Here is a 24,671-nt window from a genome sequence, read left to right on the forward strand (position 1 = left end):
CTAGCAGCTTTGGTTGTAAAGGATTTCTTCGGCCCGTTCCCAGTTTTCTGTGAGTTCCACGTGAAGATGTATTTTTGATGTGTTCGTTGGAGGAGGTAAGCTCCAGGTCCCCCCACTTCACCATCTTAATCCCCTTCCTCAAGGCACTATTATACAGAGTGAAGTAAGCCAGAAGGAAAAACATAAATACAGTATACTAACGCATATATATGGAATTTAGAAAGATGGTAACAATAACCCGGTGTATGAGACAGCAAAAGAGACACTGATGTATAGAACAGTCTTATGGACTCTGTGGGAGAGGGAGAGGGTGGGAAGATTTGGGAGAATGGCAATGAAACATGTAAAATATCATGTAGGAAACGAGTTGCCAGTCCAGGTTCAATGCACGATGCTGAATGCTTGGGGCTGGTGCACTGGGACGGCCCAGAGGGATGGTATGGGGAGGGAGGAGGGAGGAGGGTTTGGGATGGGAAACACATGTATACCTGTGGCGGATTCATTTTGATATTTGGCAAAACTAATACAATCATGTAAAGTTTAAAAATAAAATAAAATTAGAAAAAAAAAAGGAAAAAAATAAATAAATAAATAAAAGATAGGGGGAAGATATCAGAAATGAATGAATTTATAAAGGAAGAATAAATGAATGAATAGACATAAATATTTGCTGACAGTGGTTTATAAGAGGAGAGAACTGTGCTGGAATGTGTATACACACCGTTTCTGTAAGGGAATAGCCATGTCCAAAATGTTCTTCCACAGTTCATGTGAGCACTGAGGTTAGTCGTTTCTACCATTTTAGTAGATTTGTTTTGCCACATTTGCTGAAATAGAATTGGAGGTACTTACTCTGGGCTTTGGATCTCTGAGAAGCCTCTTCTGTTGGTGGTTTTGCAAATGTTAATGGAATGGGAAGACCAGGCTCAGATCCTTCTGCTGTGTGGTTACAGACCACATTCCAGGGAGCAAGATGGAGAAAGGTCAGCTCATGGGGTTCCATCTTCTGATTTTAAAGTGAAGAAAACAATAAAAATGATAATTTTCTTAATCACACTCGCTGTAACTCTTCTCGGTTTTTTTTTTTTTTTTTTCCTCTCTTACTTGGCTTTGGAAAAGAAATAGGAAGAGTTTGTTCTCTATTGGAATGAAAGTGTACTAGACTTCAGGAGAAATAGATATATTTCCCAAGCATTCCTAAAGTGACACTGACTTGAGACAGAACATTCTCTGAGACTATCTCTGGTTCTCAGATTTGAAACTTATCCTCCAACTTGGTAAGATTTAGGGAGAGAAACAAGGCAGCATTGTTTGTGTGGGAAATTCAGTGCATTTCAAAATATTCCCGAGTCTGCCTTGACTGTTCACACAGTCTTATCAGTTCAGTAAGAGCATAAATTTAAAAGTGTTAGGCAGAAACGGCATTTTGTAACATTTTCAAGTGAAGAGAAGATGGCCTGTTTTCTAATTGACTTATTGGAAGGTACCAGAGTGATATGGTACAAAACTGTTAAAGTCACAGACCAGACCACCGTTAAGACATTTATATTCTGACTGTAAAGACTGTTTAACTTAAGAATGTATCCACCCACCAGGCTCCTCTGTCCTTGGGGATTCTCCAGGCAAGAATACTGGAGTGGGTTGCCGTGCCCTCCTTCAGTTGATTCATTTACCAAGCCCTTATTAAGAAACACTGAGCAGGCATTGACCTCGTCCTCAGGGATATTGCAATGAAAAAAGCAGGAAAGTCTGTGCTGTCATGGACTGCCCTTGTAGGGGGAGACAGACAAGAAGCAAGTAAACAGATAAGGTCATTTCAGCTGGTGACACTTCATTTAAGGCTAACATGACCCTGATGAGGGAGCATGTTGGATAAGGCCATCTTGTTCAACACTTAAAGTTTTTTGAAAGTTTGTGATAATAGCATTGAAACTTATATATTACCGTATATAAAACAGATAGCCTGTGGGATTTTGATGTATGACGTAGGGCACCCAAAGCCCATGATCTGTGACAACCTGAAAGGGTGGGGTGGGGAGAGAGGAAGGGGGTTCAGGAGGGAGGGGACACGTCTGCCTACGGCCGATTCATATTGACGTGTGGCACAAACCATCAGAATATTATAAAATAATTATCCTCCAATTAAATAAAAATTTTTTAAAAAGAAAATTTTAAAGTGAAAAAATGTCAGTTGAGAAAGCAGTCTTACAAGATTGTCACTGTAATTAATGCACAAGGAAGAAAAAAGCACAGGACTGGGTGGTCCGTTAGGTGGATCTCTTAAGTTTGTGATCAATAAGCTGAAAGGAGCTTGGCTGCCATGACATCTCTCAGCCCTTGAATAGGGGCCAAACAGGGAACAGGCTTTGAAGAAATAAGGGTATCACATCACTGTATTATCATGTTTTATAACTGTCTCTCCTCTTTTTCTTTAGATGTGGGTTACTGAATCCTACCGTGGGAAAAAAAAAGTTTGCAACAGCGATGCAAACTGAATCCCTTAGGTCAGGCTTTAGTATTTGCACAGGATTATTGAGTACCAGCTCGTGCCATGTATGCAATGAGTGAGTACAAAGGATGACAACACCACCAAAGTGGCCTAGAAATCTGGGGAAATGGGATGTCGGGATCATGGAAATGCTGGTTGAAAGCTACTACTCATTCCTGTCTCATAATGTATGTGAGAACAACCCTCTTGTTCTTACTCTGGTATGATTACTTTTTATGGCTTTTGTAAAATTTACTGGATCCTGGGAGACAGTTCACATGTTTCCTGTAGTTGGAGCAGACATTATGGGCAGGGCATTCTACAGCTACATCTTCTCTACTAATAGAGGTGGCTACATGTCCAGCCCCAGGGACTGAGTCATAATTGGTTATACTAATCCTATTCTCCTTTGCCAGTGATTCACCTAGGGTTAGGCATGTGACTTAATTCTGAAAATAAATGTGTTTCAGAATGAAACATAAAGTGATACTTAATGTGGGGCTTGGGAGGGTTGGGGCAGGCAAGGTTTCCTAAATGCAAAAAAGCAAAATGGCTGTTTGGGGAGGCCTGACAAATAGCTGTGAAAAGAAGAGAAGTGAAAAGCAAAGGAGAAAAGGAAAGATACAAACATCTGAATGCAGAGTTCCAAAGAATAGCAAGAAGAGATAAGAAAGCTTTCCTCAGTGATCAATGCAAAGAAATAGAGGAAAACAACAGAATGGGAAAGACTAGAGATCTCTTCAAGAAAATCTGAGATACCAAGGGAACATTTCATGCAAAGATGGCTCGATAAAGGACAAAAATGGTATGGACCTAACAGAAGCAGAAGATATCAAGAAGAGGTGGCAAGAATACACAGAAGAACTGTACAAAAAAGATCTTCACGACCCAGATAATCATGATGGTGTGTCACTGACCTAGAGCCAGACATCCTGGAATGTGAAGTCAAGTGGGCCTTAGAAAGCATCACTATGAACAAAGCTAGTGGAGGTGATGGAATTCCACTTGAGCTCTTTCAAATCCTAAAAGATGATGCTGTGAAAGTGCTGCACTCAATATGCCAGCAAATTTGGAAAACTCAGCAGTGGCCACAGGACTGGAAAAGGTCAGTTTTCATTCCAATCCCAAAGAAAGGCAATGCCAAAGAATGCTCAAACTACCACACAATTGCACTCATCTCACATGCTAGTAAAGTAATGCTCAAAATTCTCCAAGCAATATGTGAACCGTGAACTTCCAGATGTTCAAGCTGGTTTTAGAAAAGGCAGAGGAACCAGAGAAGTCTGTATGCAGGTCAGGAAGCAACAGTTAGAACTGGACATGGAACAACAGACTGGTTCCAAATAGGAAAAGGAGTACGTCAAGGCTGTATATTGTCACCCTGCTTATTTAACTTATATGCAGAGGACATCACGAGAAACGCTGGACTGGAAGAAACACAAGCAATCAAGATTGCCGGGAGAAATATCAATCACCTCAGATATGCAGATGACACCACCCTTATGGCAGAAAGTGAAGACGAACTAAAAAGCCTCTTGATGAAAGTGAAAGTGGAGAGTGAAAAAGTTGGCTTAAAGCTCAACATTCAGAAAACGAAGATCATGGCATCCGGTCTCATCACTTAATGGGAAATAGATGGGGAAACAGTGGAAACAGTGTCAGACTTTATTTTTTTGGGCTCCAAAATCACTGCAGATGGTGACTGCAACCATGAAATTAAAAGACGCTTACTCCTTGGAAGGAAAGTTATGACCAACCTAGATAGCATATTCAAAAGCAGAGACACTACTTTGCCAACAAAGGTCCGTCTAGTTAAGGCTATGGTTTTTCCTGTGGTCATGTATGGATGTGAGAGTTGGACTGTGAAGAAGACTGAGTGCCGAAGAATTGAGGCTTTTGAACTGTGGTGTTGGAGAAGACTCTTGAGAGTCCCTTGGACTGCAAGGAGATCCAACCAGTCCATTCTGAAGGAGATCAGCCCTGGGATTTCTTTGGAAGGAATGATGCTCAAGCTGAAAGTCCAGTACTTTGGCCACCTCATGAGAAGAGTTGACTCATTGGAAAAGACTGATGCTGGGAGGGATTGGGGGCAGAAGGAGAAGGGGACGACAGAGGATGAGATGGCTGGATGGCATCACCGACTTAATGGACGTGAGTCTGAGTGAACTCCAGGAGTTGGTGATGGACAGGGAGGCCTGGCGTGCTGCGATTCATGGGGTCGCAAAGAGTCGGACACGACTGAGTGACTGAACTGAACTGAACTGAACTGATGGGAGTTTGGCTCTAATGTGTACTGAACTTGGACAGACCACTTAACTTCTAAACCTCGGTTTCCTTACCTTTAAGACGAGGTTAGCAGTAATTACTGTTTTATAGAGTTGTGATGATTACAAAAAATAAAGCATGTACAATGCCTAGGATGGGTAAGTGACTCATAAATGCTGGCTTAAAACAGTTATTCCTCAAAGAACAGGGTTGGCTGTGGCTGGAATGATCAGGCCTAGGGGACGAAAGAAAAAGAACAGCTTAAGTCTTTTCTACCAAGGGAAAGTAATCATCAGACTTCTGTTTCCCGAGCTGGAGGAGAAATACTCAGGCAGTAAGCTGAAGAAGTTTCTAAATTTCCTTCTTTTGGTAAGCCTTTTTCCAGTTTTATTGACGCAAAAAAAGTTGAGCAGCAGGAGGCGTACCAGCTGTTGGGTGATCATGCAAAGTTCTTTTTCTTCCAGCAGAGGCCTCTTGTGCACAGGAAATGAGGCTGGTGGCGGCTGGAGGGGGACCATGGGTCAGGACGCTGGTTTCCTGGAGGCTTCCCCAGAGGAAGGCAGGGAGGGGAGACTAAGGAAGGGCTTGCGGCCCTCTGCCCTCACCCCGACCCCTGTCCAGCCTTCACAGAACTGGCTACCAGTGCCCTGGAGTGCTGGAGGCTTTGCTGAGAGAGAGAGGAGGGAGGGAGAGAGACGGAAAGAAGAATGGAGAGAGAAAGCAGGGAGGAAGGGGGCGGGGGTGTTGTGGAAGAAAGAACAGAGCAGCTTTGTTGAAGCTCCTCTGGCTCCAGGGCTCAGAGGTAGGGGGTCCAAGAGGCTGATCTCCAGGGTCAGACCTGCAGGGTGACCCTTTCTGCTGTTTTTCAATCCATTTCATTTCCCTTCATTGTTGCTACCTTGGCAAACGGGTGGCATCTCAATGATTTTTCATCGTAATTGAATTGCTATGGATCTATGGAAACTTGGCACAAAGCCGCCAGAGTAGCTGATTGCCGGGGGCGAAGTCAGACAAGCTCTTAAACGGCACAGTAGCAGAGTCATGCGGACCGAAACTGTACGTCACAGCATGACTTGAAGAAAGGGGCAACCTTCTGGTGGTGGAGGCAGCAAGGGCGGGTCTTCCCTGGTGCAGCACAGCTGCTTCTGTTGAAGGGGGGTGGACGTGTGGGTGCGTGCGACTTACTGCCCACGCTTCCTTTCTTTGTTAATTTTTATTGGAGTATAGTTGATTTACAGTGTTGTTGTATTAGTTTCAGATGTACCACGCATTCTTCCTTGAAAGTTTAAACCTGGAGTCTCTTGCCTTTCATAACCACAGTGGCCGCCAGCGCATTTGCTGTGTGCCTGTGTGGATCATCATTCAAGATGTGCTTTTGGCAAGGCAGGAAAGCAGTCAGGGCCAAGTGGTGGCTCTGACCTTCCCAGAGCAAAACTGGGAAGGAGAAGACAGCCAAGGGCCGCGCTGGCATTGTGCTGACTTGCCCAGTGGTCCGTAAGCATATGAGTGTGTACATCCCCGCCAGTGGGAATGGTAACCTGCCCGCTGGTGCTAGGGCCCAGGTGGTGATGGGGGGGATGCAGGGGCTGGGGCTTAGGAAGCAGATGGGGATGTTTCTTTTGGGTTAAGGTGAGCCCTTCCTCAGTACCTCCCCCAACCCCTGTGCTAACGGGTGAACCTAGAAAACCAATGATAGGGAACGTGTAGCCTTGGGAATTGGTGTTGGAATACGGCAGCAGCCATATTGAGGATTATAGGAAGGAGGTGCTATCACATCGTAGGGATTTTAAAAAGATGGCAATTTGGATAATTTACTTAGGTGATCTTCAAGATATTGTCTAGCCTTGAGAAAATGAAAGAATTTTAATTACATCTTCTTTTGACTCCATGCCTCCCTAAATCCATTACCTGGGGAAGCACAGTTTAGAAAGAAAGTTCCCCAAAAACTCACAAAATGAGGGGAAAGATATGCAACCCAGGGACCTCCCATCAATGAATAATTCATATTTAAGCAGTTTAGTCTATTATTATGGGGAGAATCAAATCATGTGAACTTTTAATCAACATCTCTTTTTAGGGGTACTCTGGGTTCATTTTGCATGTTGGCTTGGGTATGACATGATTCCATTGTTTTTATACATATTTGTAAGTATTTTTTCCTTTCTTTTTTAAATATAGAACTTCAAAGGACTTCGGACTCAGACATGGCTAAAGAATAACCTGTGGAATCAGATATACCTGGATTTGAATTTGGGGTGAGTAGTTACTATTCAGATTATCTGTTTCTTCATTGTAAAATTGGGGTTAAATATGAACCCATAGGGATGTCTTGAGAATTATGACTAGAATTCATTACAGCAAAGGGGTTGACGCGTCACAGATGCTCAAATCTGCCTGTCTCCTTTGCCTCTTTATTCCGGCTAAGATGCAGAGGGTGGGTTTGTGGGGGCTGTGCTCCATGGTGGTGCCAAGAATAGCTTCACCACATCCAACTACCACAGGGGACTCTGGCGGGTGAACGGGCAGCAGCCTGGCTTCCTGCTGCCAAAAGACAAAGACTGCAGATCCTGAAAAAATCTGGGTTGTACTTGCAGAGTGCAGAAGGCTGAGAAGATGACGAAGCCTCTAAGGAAGCTATTTTTGAATGGCTTCCTGCTGAGAGACGGGCTTTGGGAAGCTTTATTTCAGGCCCATTGTAGTCCCCACCTGTCTGCTGCATTCCTTCTGCTGTCTCCCCCCATCTGCTGGGCCAGAATGGAAGACGCTCCTTCCTCAGAGGCACAGGCGGCACTGGCAGCCTTTTGTCCGAGCACGCACACTCAGGATACCACTGTGATTTGGGAGGAGAGAAGGGAACCGAAGAGAAATAGGGCTTCTTGTTAAAGAAGGGAAGTGCTGTTTTCACTTCCAGCGTGTGTTTCTTCGTGGTTCCTCCTGGAGTCAGCTTCTCTTTAACGTGACCTCCTGGTATGGGAATTGTTGGGACAGTAACGAGCACCTCACACCTAAGGCTTGAAACATCAGCTTGTTGCTTCATTTACTCATAAATCTGCCACTGAGGCTGGACTCTTCCGGGGCAGCATCGCCTGAGGCAGTGTGAAGGCTCCATAGGTGTGACTCTGGCTGCTGCTGCTCAGTCCTTGAGTCAACAAAGTTTGACTCTTTGTGACCCCATGGACTACAGCACGCCAGGCCTCCCTGTCCATCACCAACTCTCGGAGTTTACCCAAACTCATGTCCATTGAGTCGGTGATGCCATCCAACCGTCTCATCCTCTGTCACCCTCTTCTCCTCCTGCCCTCAATCTTTCCCAGCGTCAGGGTCTTTTCCAATGAGTTGTCAGCTCTTCGCATTAGGTGGCCCAAGTATTGGAACTTCAGCTTCAGCATCAGTCCTTCCAGTGAATATTCAGGGTTGATTGATGGCTGGGATGCTCTCAAAGCTTCACTCCTCCACGTCTGCCCTTTCTGTTGGCGGTTCCTCCGCATGGCCACTTGGCTCCCTCAGAGCATGTATGCTAACTGGCTTCCAACAGGACAAGACCAGACCCGAGGGACTGGGCAGAAGTTGTATTGCATTTTCTCACCTAATCTCAGGAGTCACTTACCATCACTTCTGCTCTTGTCACAGGCCTGGCTAGACATGCAGGGAAACAACGTTGGGCTCAGAACATAGGCCTCGCCTCTCAGGAGTGTCAGCATGATACGGCAAAACTTGTGATCTTGTCATGGCCACCTGGAAAAGAACTATTTGTCACAGGGGCATGGAACTGGGGGAGGAATGGAGGCATATGCTTGGTGTTGGAGAGTTAAGGAGACTCAGAGCTATTTTTATTTTAGAAAAATAACTTTCAAAAAGTGGGATATAGGCATACCTCATTTGATTATACTTTTCTTTATTGTGCTTTGCTTACATTGCATTTCTTTTCTATTTTTACAAACTGAAGGTTTGTGGCAGCCCTGTGTTGAGCAAGTCTATCAAGAGCCATTTTTACAACAGTATTTGTTCACTTCATGTCTCTGTCACAATTTGGTAATTCTTGAAATATTGTGAACTTTTCCATTATTATAATATTTGGTATGGTAATCAGTGATCTTTGATGTTACTATTGTAATTGTCTTGAAGTGTCACAAACCACATCCTTACAAGTCGGTGGTAGTGCTGCTGGTTAGTCGCTCAGTCGTGTCTGACTCCGATCCCATGCACTATAGCCAATGGGAAGAATACTGGAGTGGGTTGCCATTCCCTTCTCCAGGGGATCTTCCCTACCCAGGGATCGAACCTGGGTCTCCTGCTTGCATGCGATCCATACAAGTTGGTAAACTTTGATAAATGGTGTGTGTGCGCTGACTGCTCCGCTGAACAGCCGTTCCCCATCGCTCTCCCTCTTCTAGGGCTTCTCTATTCCCTGGGACACAACAATATTGAAATCAGGCCAATTAAGAACCCTTTAGTGGCCTGTAGGTATTTAAGTGAAAAGTTACGCCTGTCCCTCCAAGTCAAAAGGTAGAAATGATCAAACTTAGGAAGGCACATCAAAAGCCAAGGTAGACTGAAAGCTAGGCCTTTTGCACCAGCTAGCCAAATTGTGAATGCAAAGGGAAGGGTCTTGAAGGAAATGAAAAATGCTGCTCCAGCGAACACCCAAATGATAAGAGAGTGAAAAGAACGTTATTAAGGATGTGGAGAAAGTTGTAGTGGTCTGGATAGACGAACAAACCAGCCACAATATTTCCTTAAGCCAGAGTCTGTTCCAGAGCGAGGCCCTAACTCTCTTCAATTCTATAAAGATGAGAGAGGTGAGGCAAGCTGCAGAAAAGAAGTCTGAAGCCAGCAGAGGTTGGTTCACGAAGTTGAAGAAAAGAAGCATTTCCATGGCATAAAAGTGCACAGTGAGACAGCAAGGGCTACAGAAGCTGCAGCTGGTTGTCCAGTAGATCTGAGATCCAGAAGATATAAGGTAAATTCGTGCTGGAAGGCTTCCTGTCGCAGAACCTCTGTTGTGCTAATGTCTCAGTACTTCATCACAAGAGGCATGGGGAACACACAGAGGCCTGAAGAACGGTGCTTGACGTGGAGGAAGATGAGGTGATATGGCCTACATAAAACTAGCCTAGCAAGGATTTGACAAACCGAAAGCTTTCATCTCCAGTTGAAACACTTTTGATAATTTTTGTTGTTATTCATTTCTGGATCAAAAACTTGATTCTAGAGCGAGCTGTGAATCTGAGAACCAGGCTGTGGAGTGATCCTGTGATTATAAAGAATAATCTTAGAAAAGTATTTATAGAGATCAAACAAGATTAGGTCATTAATTTGCTTTTCCTTTTATTATAAAAGTAAAATAAAAAATAGCATTTATAAATCCAACATTTTCTCCTTTAAAAGTATTTGATCTAAAAAACATATTTACAATAGCAAAATGCAGAAAAGGGAGGAAATACCATTTTCAGCATTGATTGTAATCATGTTTAAATATTGACATGTACATGTTCCTTTTTCAAATCACAGAGATAAACACAATTAGAAAAAAGCAGTGAGCTTTTTTTTTTTTTTTTTTTCCTTTTTCTTGCCACCTGGCTTGCAGGATCTTATCAATAGTTCCCCAAGAAGGGATCGAACCCGTGCCCCCTGCAGTGGAAGTGCCGGGTCCTAACCACTGGGCCCCCAGGGAAGTCGAAGTGAGTCTTTTAAAATCATACCAAGTCAGTCTCATTTTAAAACATCCCTTTCCGTAATCCTTGATGTGAGTGCACACCTGTGCTGTGGACAGCCAGAAGGCAGGCCAGGTGGGGGTGTGACAACTTGTAATGAGAGTGGGCAAGCAGCAGAGGGACAGCAGCAGTGACAACAGAAAGCAGCTGGTAAAGCTCGACAAGCTACCGCACTCCCAGCGGGGCAGCAGCCCAGCCACAGGCCGTGACTGTGGTTACTCTCTCTCAACTCAGCTAAAATTCATTTCAGAACCAAAGAAGAAATCCACGTTTAAAAGGCCTGGAACTACACCCAGAGTGATCCAGGCCGGCCTGTGTTCCTCGAAGCACCCTTGAGTGTGCCTTCTTCCTCTGGGCGACACGGTGGAGTTTCCGAGCTTTGGTTTGTTTCCTCGGTATTGGAAGCTGCCAGCAGGCTAAATTTTGCCTTCTATAGGTCCTTCCTGCCCGTAGTCGTGGGGCACTTTGTTAAGAGTTAGCAAGGAGGTGCCACTGGTCAGAGACTCAGTGAAGCTGAGTTTGCGGAAGGAGGTCTCTACACCGCTGTCACAGATGCTGTCGTCCCGGAGCTCGTCTGCGGAGAGAAAGCACGGGTCATGGGGCTGCACCCGACGTAGCCAGGCCGGGCTGCAGGGCGCCTCCACCCCAGCGGGGCTCCCTGTGCGTCAGGCAGGCTCGTGGGCTGCGTCGGTGGCCTCCGCTCATCCCCGCAGCCCACACAGTGGGGTGGGGCAGAAAACACCGAGCAATACAAAGGCTGTGAAAACATCAGAATCAGCCAAGTGTTTTCGCCTCTCTTTCTTACAATCTAGCCTTGTGTTTGTCAGAATCCTTTCTGAATTTTCTTGACTCAAAGTGTACTTTTTTCTTAGAAATTAGGCGTATTTTTCCACCTACTACCTATTGTATAGCAGAGGAAATTGCTGAATGTAAGCAAAATAAATTGGTGACAGAAGTAGGAGCTAAAAATGAGCTCTCTGGGCTGCACATGCTATCTGACACCATACACTGCCTCAAGAACATTTTGGTAGCAAAAAAAAAAATCCCCAAAAAGTGACAATGTGTTTCTACTGGGCAGTTAGGTCTGATTTTCCTTTGAGAAGTGTCTCTAGGGAGCTGAAGAGTGTGAATGATTTCCCGTAGGCAGAGAGTGACCAAGGAAAACAGAAGTCTACCATACCCGAGTCAGAGAGCTCTTTCTTGTATGTTAAATTCCAACGCTGCTACAGTAAGACCTTCATGGCAGTGACATGGTTACTGATGGATGTATTCAACCTATCAGTCTTTATGGGTTTCTGTTATGTGCTAGGAACTGTGAGGTGTTTTAAAAATAACTATAAAATGAGGGCTTGATGCTTTTTAAAATAGTAGTATTTACCTACTTCTTAGTGTGGAAGGAGCATCAGGTCATGAGACAGGAGATGAGGGTGGTTTTCTGGGGGTACCCTGCTCTCTTCTAAAGTGTGTGTAACACCTGTCCCCACTCCCTTAGGACAGCCACCCTGATGAGGATACACTGGTGTTGAGATGGATGGCAAGAAGGAGCCGCCAGGTAAGGACCTGTGCAGGGAAGGGGAAGAGAAGGCTCACAGGCCCTGGGCCTAGAGCAGTGCAGCCAGCTGGGGCAGCGGAAGGAGCACAGGGCAGGGCTCGGGAGGGGGCGTGTGAACGCCACGTAGGAAAGAGAGAATAGAAAAGCCCCTGCCGCCACCACCTGCAACAAAGCTGGGCAGGCAGGATGCGCTCAGCAGAGACTGGCTGAGTGGATGCATGAACAGGAGTGCACACAACCAGAGCAACGACATTTTTAAAGAGACTTGTGCTCCCTGTGTGTACAGAATGGACTGTAGGTGGTGACAGAGTGACAGCCTGGAAACTGGGAGACCAACTGGGAGCTGCCACAGGAATGGAGCTAAGAAATGGGGGTGGGGGTCGAGGGTGGTGGTCACAGAGAGGAGGAGGCTGCAGGGAATGCTGGGAGGTGCTGGGACCAGGGGGTGTTCATGGCGGCGTGACCTCCTGGAGCACTGCCTTGCCCACGAGCACTGTGGCAGTGCTGAGTCTGGGCGTGAGGGGGTCCGAGCCCGTGCCGTGAGGAGGGGGCTCTGGAAGCTGAGACAAGGTGGGGGTGGGCATGGCGTGGAGAAGTCCAAGGGGAGGTGGCCTGAAGCAGGAGGCAGTGGTCACCTGTGCCCCGGGGGCAGCTGAGGAGGGTGGTGAGCAGATCTGAGCGGACGCGGGTCCTCGTGGTGAGAGGAGCCCTGGCGCAGGGGCAGGCGGAGCTGACCAGAGGGTCAAGGAAGGACGTCATGAGGCGTGAAGAATAGCTACAGACTTCGAGGAAGCTTGGCTGAATCAGAGAAATTGGGCTGCAGCTAAAGGGGGTGGGGGATCAAGGGAATGTTTGTTTTCTGTTTATTTTGAAAAGATGGGAACCACACCTGCTTGCCAGGGGATCCATCGGGAGGGAGAAAAGGCTGACACGTGAGAGAGGCGAGAATCAGAGGAGTGTCTGGACAGGTGAGAGGTGGGCTGCAGGGTTTGCTGGCACAAAACGAGAGTTCCAGCTGTTTCTGTGTTCTCAGAGCAATGAGGCGAGGACACGGGGTGAGTGAGGAGCAGGAAGAAGTGCTGGCAGTTTGGAAGGAGAAGCTGAGAAGGAGGTTTTGGGAGATGGAGGACGCTTGTGCGTATGTGTTTAGGCGGGGTGACAGGTCAGTGTTGTGGAGGTTGGCGAGGAGAGGCAGCTGAGGGAGCAGGAATGAGGGGACCCCTGGAGGGAGGAGGCTGAGCAGCTGATGGAAACGTCGGGGCATCAGCCCATAGTCTGGGGTGCTTAGTCCTGGTTCCACAGACATTGGTCTGCTCATCCCTCTCATAAATTTAAGAAGTGAGAGAAACTGGGCTTGCCTTCACCACCCATATCGTGTTGTTTTTGTCATCTGTTGCTGACCTCAGTAACTCGTGTGTCAAGGTGACTGTGCTGGTGACAGCCCCTCCTGAGCAGTAGCAGCAGGAGCAGGGGATGAAGCACCTGGGGTCCGAGAGGGACACAGACGCGGGGACCGTGTGTTCAGGAGTGATGGTGGGGAGGACAGGCCATACCCCCGGAGACCGGAGGCATGTCTCAACTGCTTTGTGTCTGTTTTTCATTACCTATTTGTGGCCTTGTGGAGGCGGGGGCGAATGGCAGCGAGTGGGCTTGGGAGGTGGTCTTGGCCGGGCTGGTGTCTGCGGTGCAGAAGGCTGCCTGGATCACGTCAATGGCCTCAGTGTAGCCCATCTGTCTCAGGGCCTCCACCAGCTCCTTTATGGTGCCCCCGGAGACCTGAGAAATGAAGGAAGAGTGTGCTTCTGTGTTCCAGCCTGTGCAGGAAGTAAGCAGGCAGGCTGTAAACTCAACACCACACCCCGTCCCCCTGCCAGGCTGCCTCCTCCACTGAGACGGCCAGGGGGCATGGAAGGTCTGGTGGGGAGCCTCAGCATCGTCTTTGAATCAAGTTTCCTGTTTCAGCTCAGAGACCACTCAGGAAATCACAGAGAAGCACTTCATAGTGAGCAGAGAGACTGCCAAGGCAGTAAAGCTCTAGAGTGAAACCTGCACGGTCTCCCTGAAGCTCTGAAGACCACTGAGAGATGAGCAATGATGGAATTTTCAAACGTAACTTCACCCCATGGTTTTTCGGCATTTATTTTAGAAATTAAAAGCATCGCCAGGTAATGGCTCTGCTAGGAGTGACCTCACAGAGAGCTGCTTCCGGGATGTGCTCACACGAGACCAAGGCCTGTGCTGGGGTAGAGGAGGGCACGGATGTGGACCACAGCCTCTTGTTCAGGAGATCGGCATTCTATGACCATCCTGACCCTCCAAGTAGCATTTCTGCAGCACACTTCAAAGTATCTGAATACAACCAAGGTGGGTTTCCTCCTGGCCTGGGTCACCCTCCCAAGACATGGGGAGTGACTAAGATTTTGTTGCTCAGAGTTAAGGGAGAGGGGAAGGGACTGTGCTCTGGCCGGTAATGTTAACACAGTCAGATAAACATAGCCAAGGGGGCTGCAAAGAGTTGGACATGACTGAATACAATGACAACGTAAGGTGACACGTTACCTCGTAGTTGTCCATGAGGGTTTTGGAAGGAGCGGGACTCAGCCGGAAGGCATTGTTCAGTATCCCCAGACCTAATTTCTGTGCCAGAGTAGCCCAGTTTTTGTCTGGATCAGGAATTTCTAGCAACTTGTAGAGCTGCAGCTTTGCATCTTCAGTCAGTTGTTTCATGTCTCCTAAAGGAGATAAAGAAGAAACATGACCATCCTAACTGATCAGAGACTCTCCACAGGGACCGGTCACTGCCACACAGCTCCCCCTCCCACCCTGGGGGAGCAGTTGCGCTCTTGCACTGGAGAGTCAGCAGCCACCCAGGTGAGTAAGAACAGCCCACGCTGTGGTAGATCACAGCTGGACCTTCTCCGTGGCAGGACCCCCCGCTTCTGAGAGAAGCCCCTGCCTTTCACAGCACAGTCTGGGTAACGCTGGCTTTCCCTCAGCCCCTTTCAGGGTCAGGATGGAGGTGACACTGGCTCAGGGCACCTGGTTCTCCCACAGCTCACCTTGTGCCAGCAAATCATCAGACGTAAACTCTGGCTCATAGGGTTTCCCATTTAATATGTCAAATACCTGTTGAGAAGAAAAACACGGGGATGTTACAGGGACAACAGGGAAATCAGCTGCTTTGTGGTAAGGAACTCAGCCCGTCTTCCTCAGGAGGCACTCGTAACCCCGTAGATGGAGTGGGAAGAGGAGTCAGTACCCTGGCCTACAGACATGTTTGCCCTCTGGAGCTCTGGGCCCAGGAGGCTGTGCCCTACAAGCGCTGTCTGAGCCACATAGGAAGACCCCACCCAGTCTCACAGAGAGCCAGGCCACAGCCCTTTTGAGGGACAAAGGTGGTCCAGGCCACCCAAGCAGCCACGTGCTGGTCAGAGTCGATGGTAAATGACATTTCCCTGAGAGTTAGGGCAAGAACTGAACCCACATCGTGCTGTGAAGCTGTGCTGCCTGGCTGCCCCTCTTCCCTGGTAAAAAGGCTCATGAGAATGAGTTTTTTAAGCTTGCTCAGATTGAGGTGTACAAATGCTCACAAGGCTTGAGGACAGCCTCTTGGCACCATTCACCTTTTAACTGAGGGGCCAAAAAAGTCTTAGGATAAAAGAAAAGAGAACAGATAACTAATAGGAACCTACTGTATAGCACAGGGAAATCTACTCGATACTTTGTAACGACCCACATGGGAAAACAATCTATAAGAGTGGACGAGTGTGTAACATATTCAGTTTGCTGAAACTAACATAACAGTGTGTATCAACTATACCCCCGGTAAAAGTTAACGTATAAAGGAAAAAGAAACTTCCATAGCTATGGAGGCTTTTCTGCATTCCCTGCAGTCACTTGGCTGCTGACTGGCCGGGGTGAGGACCGCGCAGGGTCACCGAGTGGCTTATCTTTGTGTTCTGTGGTGAGGCTTCTGGGAAGACCAGGCACTCAATGTAGAGTGTCATGTGGGCTCTCTGCAGGGTTACTCAGCTCATGCCACATGGGCCCTGGGGAGGCGGTTTTTGCCAGGGAGCAGTGCCTGCCCCTCAGGAGTTCAGTTAGTTGGGCTGGAGATGTGTGCTGCCCACCTCCTCCTGTGGCTCCCTCCCTGGGCCCAGGGACCTGGTAACCGCTTTCCCCTTCAGATCTTGGGTCCGCAGAGTTCTGAGTAAGGCTTTAAGCCTGTTCTGTTTACACTGATGAAAACCCTCAGAAGAATCCCCATTTCGTCTCATGTTCAACAGTTACTTACTGAAGTTCATGCAAACCATGGCATGTATCCTGGCATCAGAAACTCAGATGGGAAGGGTTCTGGTGTGAGTTCAGAATGGGCAACACGCTTTGTGAATTCTGAGTTTCTCTCATCTATCAACTCTGATCTGATTAGGCATATGCTTTTATGTTCAGAGAACTCTGCTGACCTAGATCTTTAGCGGATAGGCTTTTCAAGATAAATACAGCTCGTGACAAGCAGCCTGTCTTTTAAAAATACCAGGTGCTGGCTTCGGGGAGCAAAGACTGAGGAAGACCACTTGCCGCCTAAGCAGCAGCCAGCACACTGGCAGAGCAGGGCTCACCTGCCAGCTGCTGGCCATGTCCAGAGGAGTGGTTCCCGGTACGACCCCTTCATCCTCTCCATCCTCATCCCAGGAGTCATCCAGGTCGTACAGAGGCTCGAAGTTCTCCACCAGGGGATCTGCTCCTGCGGAGCCAAGTCACACAGCATTAGGTAAAACCCACATCTTCTTGGCTCCTAACTGCCTGCAGGGGTCAGATTCTATAAATATATAAAACACATTTCCACTGAAATATCCAGAAACCTGCTTTTAAATTCTAATATATCTTGACTGTAAAGGTGACCAATGACACCTTTGTATAGCCAAGGATACTTTCAAAAACAGACTTGGACTGACGCTCACATTTGACTCCATAGGACAGTTGTGAGCGATGCACCTTTAACCTGAGGGCTGAGGGCGGTGGTTTACAGGGGCTACCTGGTGGGCTCAGGAGATGAGGTGCCATCCCTGGGTCAGAAAGGTCCCCTGGAGAAGGAAATGGCAGCCCACTCCAGTGTTCTTGCCTGGGAAATCCCACAGACAGAGGAGCCTGGTGGGCTACAGTCCATGGGGTCACGAGAGTGAACACGACTGAGCGACTCAACAGCAGCAAGGGCACACCCTTAGGCTGAAGGCCCCATGTGTTCAGCTCGATGCCTGGCACCTCGTGTTTCTCAGCGTCTTCACCTGCTTGCTCAAAAGAGCAAAGCTGCTTTCTGTCTAGTGCCAACCTGTTCTGTTTTATTCCCAGGTTATGGCACTGATCTTTAAATGCAAAACACCAAGAAAACCTTCTGGTAGGATGTGTAGTTATTGAAAGTTTATAGGTTCTAGTCTGAAGGCATTTCATAATCATAACCAGTGACTCCCCAAACTAATCATAAACACTGCAATCACCATCTCTTGTTCATGGGAATGTTCAACTTGACAAAGGAGAAAAGAGAAGGTTGCTGCTTATTTGGGATATGATGTCAGAAAAATGTGGTGCCAAAGAAAAGGTTCTTATATTTTTCTGGTCTGTTTTTTTGTTTTTGTTTTTTTTAAAGAAGGTATTTAATCTGCTATTTTCTTGAATTTGTGAGGCATTTATTTTCTAAAAATAATAACCTTATAAGTAAATCAAATATGCCAGGACAGGCTTGAGATACCAATTACATTAAACATTTTTGAGGTTCTAAATGTATGAGGCAGTGGAGATTCAAGGATGAGCAGGAATAATTTTCCTATATTTCACAGGATGAAAGGGTTGAATTGGAATAACACTCTACATCCTTGAGCAAAGCAGGGAAGAGAAGCAGAGAGAGAAGAGTCTGGAAGTTCAAGATGACAAGATGTGACTCAAGCTCTGCCCCTTACTGGAGCCAGGGAACTGGGATGCAAACGTCTCACCAGTCTGTTTCCTTGGCTATAAAATGGGAATAGTAATGGGATTTGTCTCAAGGGTTACTGTAGATCAAGTAAGATTAAATGAGACAGTGTGAAGTTCCTAGCCCAACAGAAGCTAGCAATTTTTAGAGTTTGGTACATGACAGTACTCGACACATGGCCCATGGGTTTGTTCCTCTCATTTTGGCTTCTCAGAGACCTTTCTTACAAAAGGAAGTCTTCAAATGCTTTATTATGCCAATAAAATCTTCCTTCTGAGGACCTGTGATGGGACCTTAAGGCTGATACTGCTCCGAATTCTACAAGGAATTCAGTTCAACCTTAGGATCCCCTGTCATGGGACTCAACTTAATCCAAATCCAAAACAGGTGAGTAAAACCTAACATGACCATCAGCATGGCACCCAGGATTACCCATACAAACAGAGCCTTCATGGCTGCTAAGTGGGCTATGCAGCACACTTTCATTTATTTGTGCCTTCCGCAGCACGCCTGTAGGTTCAGGAGGTGGCCCGGCTGCTCTAGTGAGTCTGGCTTTGCCTTCCTGATGACATTTTCTATGGCTGACTGCCACGCTGCCTTACCTGCTGCTTTGAGAAGAGCTGCCAGCCTGGTGGACCCTCTGCCGGCCGCTATGTGCAGGGGTGTAGTCCCGTCATAAGTGGTGCTGTCCACGTGGGCATCACCCTAAAATCCGCCCACACAGAAAAGGGTTAGTTCAAGGTCCTCTCGCCCTTTTGTCCCCACCTCCCCTGTCTGCATGGCTCTCCAGGTCATGTTACCAGCCCAGTTGTATTCTAGGCAGGCTCTGCCAGTGCAGAGATCCTCAGAGATGCCAGGCAGGGGAATACTGGAGGGCCTGAGTGGCTATTCTGGAGCCTCCAGTAGATACTACACAGGTAGAGCCAACGATAGGGAGATGAGCTGTTAGCGAAGTTGTTCTTTGAAAAGATTTTCCCAAATACCCTTTGGGAATTGAAAGAGAAGGCAGGTAAGTGCATCCCTCACCTCCAGGAGCAGGCAGCCAGCCAAGGAGACGTTGTCGTGCTCCACAGCCAGGTGCAGCGCCGTGCGCCCCGACTTCCGCTCCTGGGCGTTAACGTCAGCCCCCGCGGCCATCAGCAGCAGCAGACACGGCAAACTGTTGCTCATCATGGCTACATGGATGGCATTCAGACCTACGGCCCAAGCACAGGGATGGTCACGGGGAAGGAAGGCTGTTGGGGGTCAGCATGGGTCTCCAGTCTTTACAGGTGCTGTAAGTCAGCTGTCCTGCATGTAAACCCCAGACTCCTTTTGTGTTCTAGAGACAATGAGAGCACATAAACATTCTCTGAATAAAGGATGCTTTCTACATATTAAGGGGGCTTCCCTGCTGGCTCAGATGGTAAAGAATCTGCCTGCAATGCAGGAGACCCAGGTTTGATCCCTGGGTCAGGAGAAAGGAATGATAACCCACTCCAGTATCTTGCCTAGAGAATGTGTAGCCTGGCGGGCTACAGTCCATGGGATGGCAGATAGTCAGACATGACTGAGCAGCTACTACTTTTTCTACATATCAAGAATGGTGTTGGCTCAGGCCTCTGCTTTTCCCTCCTACTGACTATTCCAGATCATCTTTAAAGGAATTAGCTGCAGCCAGCAATGGAAATTTCCATAAGAGATGATGAATTCCAAGTGGTTAAGGAAAGCACTTTGGGGTGAAGATTAAATACACACATTTATCTGGTAGCTACTTATTGTTTAGAAAGCAGACAGAGGTACACCACAATGCGTGATTGTCTCTTACCTTCCCCGTTGGGGTGGTCAATAAGTTGTGCTGCCTTTTTGTGCTTGAGTAAAATACCGAGAATTTTATCATGTCCTTCTTTGGCAGCGAGGTGCAAAACAGAGTTACCCAAGCGGTCCAGGAGGCTCAGGTCAGCGCCAGCCCTCAGCAAGTCCTCCACCACAGCTTCCTGTCTGGTGATCACTGCCAAGTGCAGGGGTGTCTAGGGAGTGGAGGAGAGGCAGGGGGTGACACTGGTCAGTGGCACAGACACTTGTAATCCACTGGCTTAGCTGTGACTACAATAGGTGGAATCATACTAAGGGGCCATTTCTCATTTCCAGATTAAGTTCTCACCTGTGCAAATGAGTTACTCTCCATTCCATATCATATGCTAATGATATATATATACTGGACTGACATTTAGTCAGTTATCAAAACTACTTTTTACATTTACAATCTTTTTATTTTAAAAAATTTTTATTTATTTTTTACAATTCTCAATAGCTTTGTTTCTGGCTACAGTCAATTGATTTTTGACAGTTAACTCCTATTAGTAAATTTAGTTTTCTTGAATTTCTAGTAGGAGTCTTACCTTCAGCTTAGAAATCAGATGTTAATGAACCAAATCAACTTATGGTTTTACTGAAAAAGTTTAAACAAACTACCCAGCAGAAACCAATTGACAAAGGTACTGTCATTCTATAATGACATGCAAAAAAATTTGGTAAATTAAAAAATATTGTTCCATGTACAAGCTCCACGAGACCAATCAACAGGATTCTGCCACCAAGCTTTATAAAAGGATTCTCAAAGGCATAATAGAACAAGAGAGCCCCCTCACAGAGGAGGCTCAGATGGACAAACAAGCCAGGCTGCTGACATGTAACAGGTGCATAAGTAGTCCATTTGATTATCCTGCCACAAAATGGCACCTCAGTGAATGCAGATGAGATGTTTTGAAAACTGCATTTTCGAGATGAGTAAGACAAACACACTCAAGAAAGTATCTTTCAAAGAACTTAGGTCACTGCCAGAACAGCAGTATATTTTTATACAGATCAGCCTATTTCACAGCAGCCTGTGAAATCCAGTCTCTCTCAGGACAATCTGCCTAGACTTCCCTTCTCAGTAAGCAGTTACTGGCTGTAGCGCTGACAGCAGGTGGGCCACCAACATCCTTGCTGGGCACGCCAGGTGAGAGTGGGGTGACAGACACTGTGCTGTGTCATTACAGTGATGATTTAATACAACAAACAAAAGAGGACTTTCCCCCCAAATTTATACGCTCTTTTTTTCCTACCCCACCCCCCTTTTTTTCATCCTTTAGAACTAGAGCCTGGCTTGAAATGAGTCATGTCCTTGGAACTTTAGACATTATAGCCATGAGCCTTCCTCTCAAAATAAAAAAATAAACTGTGTTTAGTAATCAGATATGTCATTTGGGGAGATGAGGAAAGGAAAGAGAATGAAATTGGAAAAAAGACCTGAAATTACATTATACCATTCAGAGATTTAACATTATCTGTAGCTTTAATATAATTTTCATATCGTACAAAATCTCTTACCATTAGTGAAAAAAAAAATTTATTAAGTTTTTTTTTTCTCTCTATGGTCCCATGGAAGGTTTTCTATGATATTTTAGGCTTTAGATCCTAAACCCCAGGATTATATCTTAAGTAATTGTACAATGTAGGAATCTAGGAACTTTTAATACCATGCTTGCTGGCATGTGGACTTAGGCAGACATTTTGCAGAGCCAAGTAAACAAATACCCCAGCAACCCAAGTCCTGCCTGAGGGACACAAATCCACAAGGCACGTGAGTGAGGCTCTGCACTGAAGTACTGTCTGTGGCGGTAGGAAGTGAGAAGCTAGCTAAGGGTCAACTGTTGGGAAACAGGTACATAACAGATCGAAGATGTACACAGCAGGATCCTCTTCAGGGGTAGAAACAATGAACTAGTTGTATACACAGGTGCATGGATAAATTCCACAAACAGTGAAGGCAGAGATATCGTGACACGTAGGACAAAGCCACCTATGCAACTTACACATACATGCACGAAGAACTGTACGGACACATGCGAGTGCATGTACAACTGGCAAAACGCAAATTAGATCTGTGGATTGTATCAGTTTCCTGGCTTTGATACTGGACTGGAGTTACACAAGATGTTATCACTGGGGAAACCAGGGAAAGGGTACATGCAACCTCCTAGCACACTTTTTGCAACCACCTATGAATCTGAAATTAGAAATTTAAAGTTTTATGCAAAGCAGAAGCAGTATGTATAATATACCATGGACTGCATGTAAGAATAAACTTTCCTAACACTATACCCAAAACTAAACTCAAATGTAAGGCCAGAAACAATAAAACTCTTAGAGGAAAACACAGGCCAAACACTCTTTGACATAAATCACAGCAAGATCCTCTTTGACCCAGCTCCCAGAATACTGGAAATAAAAACAAAAATAAACAAGTGGGACCTAATTAAACTTAAAAGCTTTTGCACAGCAAAGGAAACTATAAATAAGATGAAAAGACAAGCCTCAGAATGGGAGAAACTAATTGCAAATGAAACAACTGACAAAGGATTAGTCTTCAAGATACATAAGCAGCTCATACATCTCAATACCAGAAAAACAACCCAATCAAAAAATGGGCCAAAGACCTAAACAGACATTTCTCCAAAGAAGACAGACAGATGGGCAACAAACACATGAAAAGATGCTCAACATCACTATTCAGAATGCAAATCAAAACTACAATGAGGTACTGCCTGACACTGGTCAGAATGGCCATCACCAAAAAATCTACCAACAATAAGTGCTGGAGAGGGTGTGGAGAAAAGGGAACGCTCCTGCACTGTTGGGGGAATGTAACTGATACAGCCACTGTGGAGACACATGTACTTCAATGTTCACTGCAGCACTATTTACAATAGCTAGGACACGGAAACAGCCTAGATGTCCAGCAACAGATGAATGGATAAAGAAGCTGTGGTACGTATATACAATGGACTATTACTCAGCCATAAAAAGGAACACAGGCGAGTCAGTTCTAGTGAGATGGATGAACCTAGAGCATGTTGCACAGAGTGAAGTCGGAAAGAGAAAAACAAATATTGTATATTAGTGCATACACGTGCAATCCAGAACGATGGTACTGATGAACCTCCTTGCAGGGCAGGAATAGAGACCCAAGCAGAGAACAGAGTTGTGGACATGGCAGGGGAAGGAGAGGGAAGGAATAGAGACCCAAGCAGAGAACAGAGTTGTGGACATGGCAGGGGAAGGAGAGGTGGGACGAACAGAGCGGCACTGAAACGTGTATACTACCATATGTAAACCAGAGGGCTACTGGAAAGCTGCAGGATAACGCGTGGTCTGTGACGATGTAGAAGGCTGGCAGGGAGGGGCCACACGTATACTTACGGATGACTCATGCTGTTATACATCAGAAACCAACACAACATTGTAAAGCAATTATCCTCCAATTAAAAATAAATTTTGAAAATGTATATTAAAATATCTGTCTAAAGTATATATGTTAAGGTAGCAAATACCTAGGGAAATACTTATAATCGTTATATTTGGGAGTGAGGCTGAGAACTTGTATGCTGCTAGGGAGGGTAACTTTGATTCTCTAAGGCATATCTTTATGTACTATTTTAAAAACTGCAAACATACATATGATAATTAAAAACAAAATACATGCACAAACCCCCCACTCATGTTTTATAGGAACATATGCAAATAAAATTGATATCAAACTAGAGTGGTTGTTTATGTTGCAGGGAGAGGAATGGGAGAAGAGAAAATAGTTTAAAAGGAATAGATTTCAGAAATATTTTCAGAAAAAGCTTAACCCTATGCACTTATATTATTTTGAGTGTGGCTTTCTCTAGAGGGTGGGTGGAAGAGAGATTTGATCACGACAGATGGCCACAGAAATGTACTAAGATTAGTGAAAGGTATTTTGGGAGCATGTTTCAGACAATTGCCAAATAATCCAAATTATTTAGGGAACTGTATAATTTCCCATCAAGAATAGCTAACAGAACCTTTACAACAGAAAAATGAAAGTTTAAATATTAGTGGGTTTCTAGTTCCCAAATAAAAGTCACCATTGGGTGTGTGTTTGACACCTTAAAGGCCAGCCAGGGGGTCCCAAATCCTTGCCCATCAATGAAAACAATGGTAAAGGGGTGTGAGAAGTGGACCTGCATGCCCCCAAGAGTCCCCACATCAGAAGGCATGGAAGCATCAAAGGGGGTGGTTTCAGAGTTTTGTCCCAGCACAGTGGAGAGTCTCAATAGGTGTACCCGAATGATACAGTGTGGAGTTTGGCACATAATAAATCACAACTACTAAGCCTGTTGTGCAGTGTCCTTTGCAGGTCCTATTTATAAACAGAAAAACAATTCCTTGAATCTGACATACAGGCACTAAACTTAAGCACTCTTTGAAAGGGGGACTGAGAAGTGCAAGGTCCCATTTCCAGTTTTATCTGCACACTTGTGATGGTGAAAGGAATAGTCGGTCCTGAAGCCTGAGAGACTCAAGCTTTATGGGCCAAGTGACTTTCCAAATACCAGCAACACCCAAACTGGTATGAAAATGTGAAGAAGCTATCCTTTAAATACATACCTAAAATTAGACCTCATTCCTAGTTATGAGTCAGTGAAGAATTCCCCAACTTCATTTTCCCTTTGATCTTAAGCATGATGGCCAAAGACATGTCCTAATGGCTTAATACCCAATGGGAAACTGTTACCTTCCCTTATCAGGAGACACAGATCAACTTGATCTATCTATTCACAGATAAAAATCTATTGGGAGCTACATGTAAACATTTCAGTGCTATTGCGTTTAGAAAATGACTCACATCACTGC

General features: G+C 45.8%; 1 protein-coding gene and 1 long non-coding RNA gene across 6 annotated transcripts in view; one reads left to right on the forward strand and one right to left on the reverse strand.

The window, feature by feature from the left end:
- Positions 1-2,051: 2,051 nt before the first annotated feature.
- On the forward strand, positions 2,052-23,304 carry LOC100335751 (uncharacterized). 5 transcript variants are annotated; one of them, XR_009494831.1, is made up of 6 exons: positions 2,052-7,008; positions 11,960-12,019; positions 12,896-14,383; positions 14,808-14,890; positions 16,557-16,790; positions 17,854-23,304. It is a non-coding gene; the product is annotated as an uncharacterized lncRNA (long non-coding RNA). The 5 variants fall into 5 exon arrangements; XR_009494832.1 differs by having other exon boundaries at positions 13,982-14,383; XR_003035087.2 differs by having other exon boundaries at positions 2,053-7,008; positions 14,166-14,383.
- NFKB1 (nuclear factor kappa B subunit 1) overlaps positions 10,069-24,671 on the reverse strand; it is a gene marked incomplete at its 5' end in the record, with an annotated part of 113,412 nt that continues 98,809 nt past the window's right edge. Inside the window, 8 exon segments of the mRNA NM_001076409.1 lie at positions 10,069-11,041; positions 13,624-13,795; positions 14,579-14,751; positions 15,079-15,145; positions 16,639-16,763; positions 18,587-18,689; positions 19,011-19,180; positions 19,792-19,993. Coding sequence (NP_001069877.1) covers positions 10,884-11,041; positions 13,624-13,795; positions 14,579-14,751; positions 15,079-15,145; positions 16,639-16,763; positions 18,587-18,689; positions 19,011-19,180; positions 19,792-19,993 — 1,170 coding nt within the window. The 3' untranslated portion in view covers positions 10,069-10,883.

The sequence above is a fragment of the Bos taurus genome, chromosome 6 (genome assembly GCF_002263795.3).
Source record: "Bos taurus isolate L1 Dominette 01449 registration number 42190680 breed Hereford chromosome 6, ARS-UCD2.0, whole genome shotgun sequence".
Classification (NCBI taxonomy): domain Eukaryota; kingdom Metazoa; phylum Chordata; class Mammalia; order Artiodactyla; family Bovidae; genus Bos; species Bos taurus.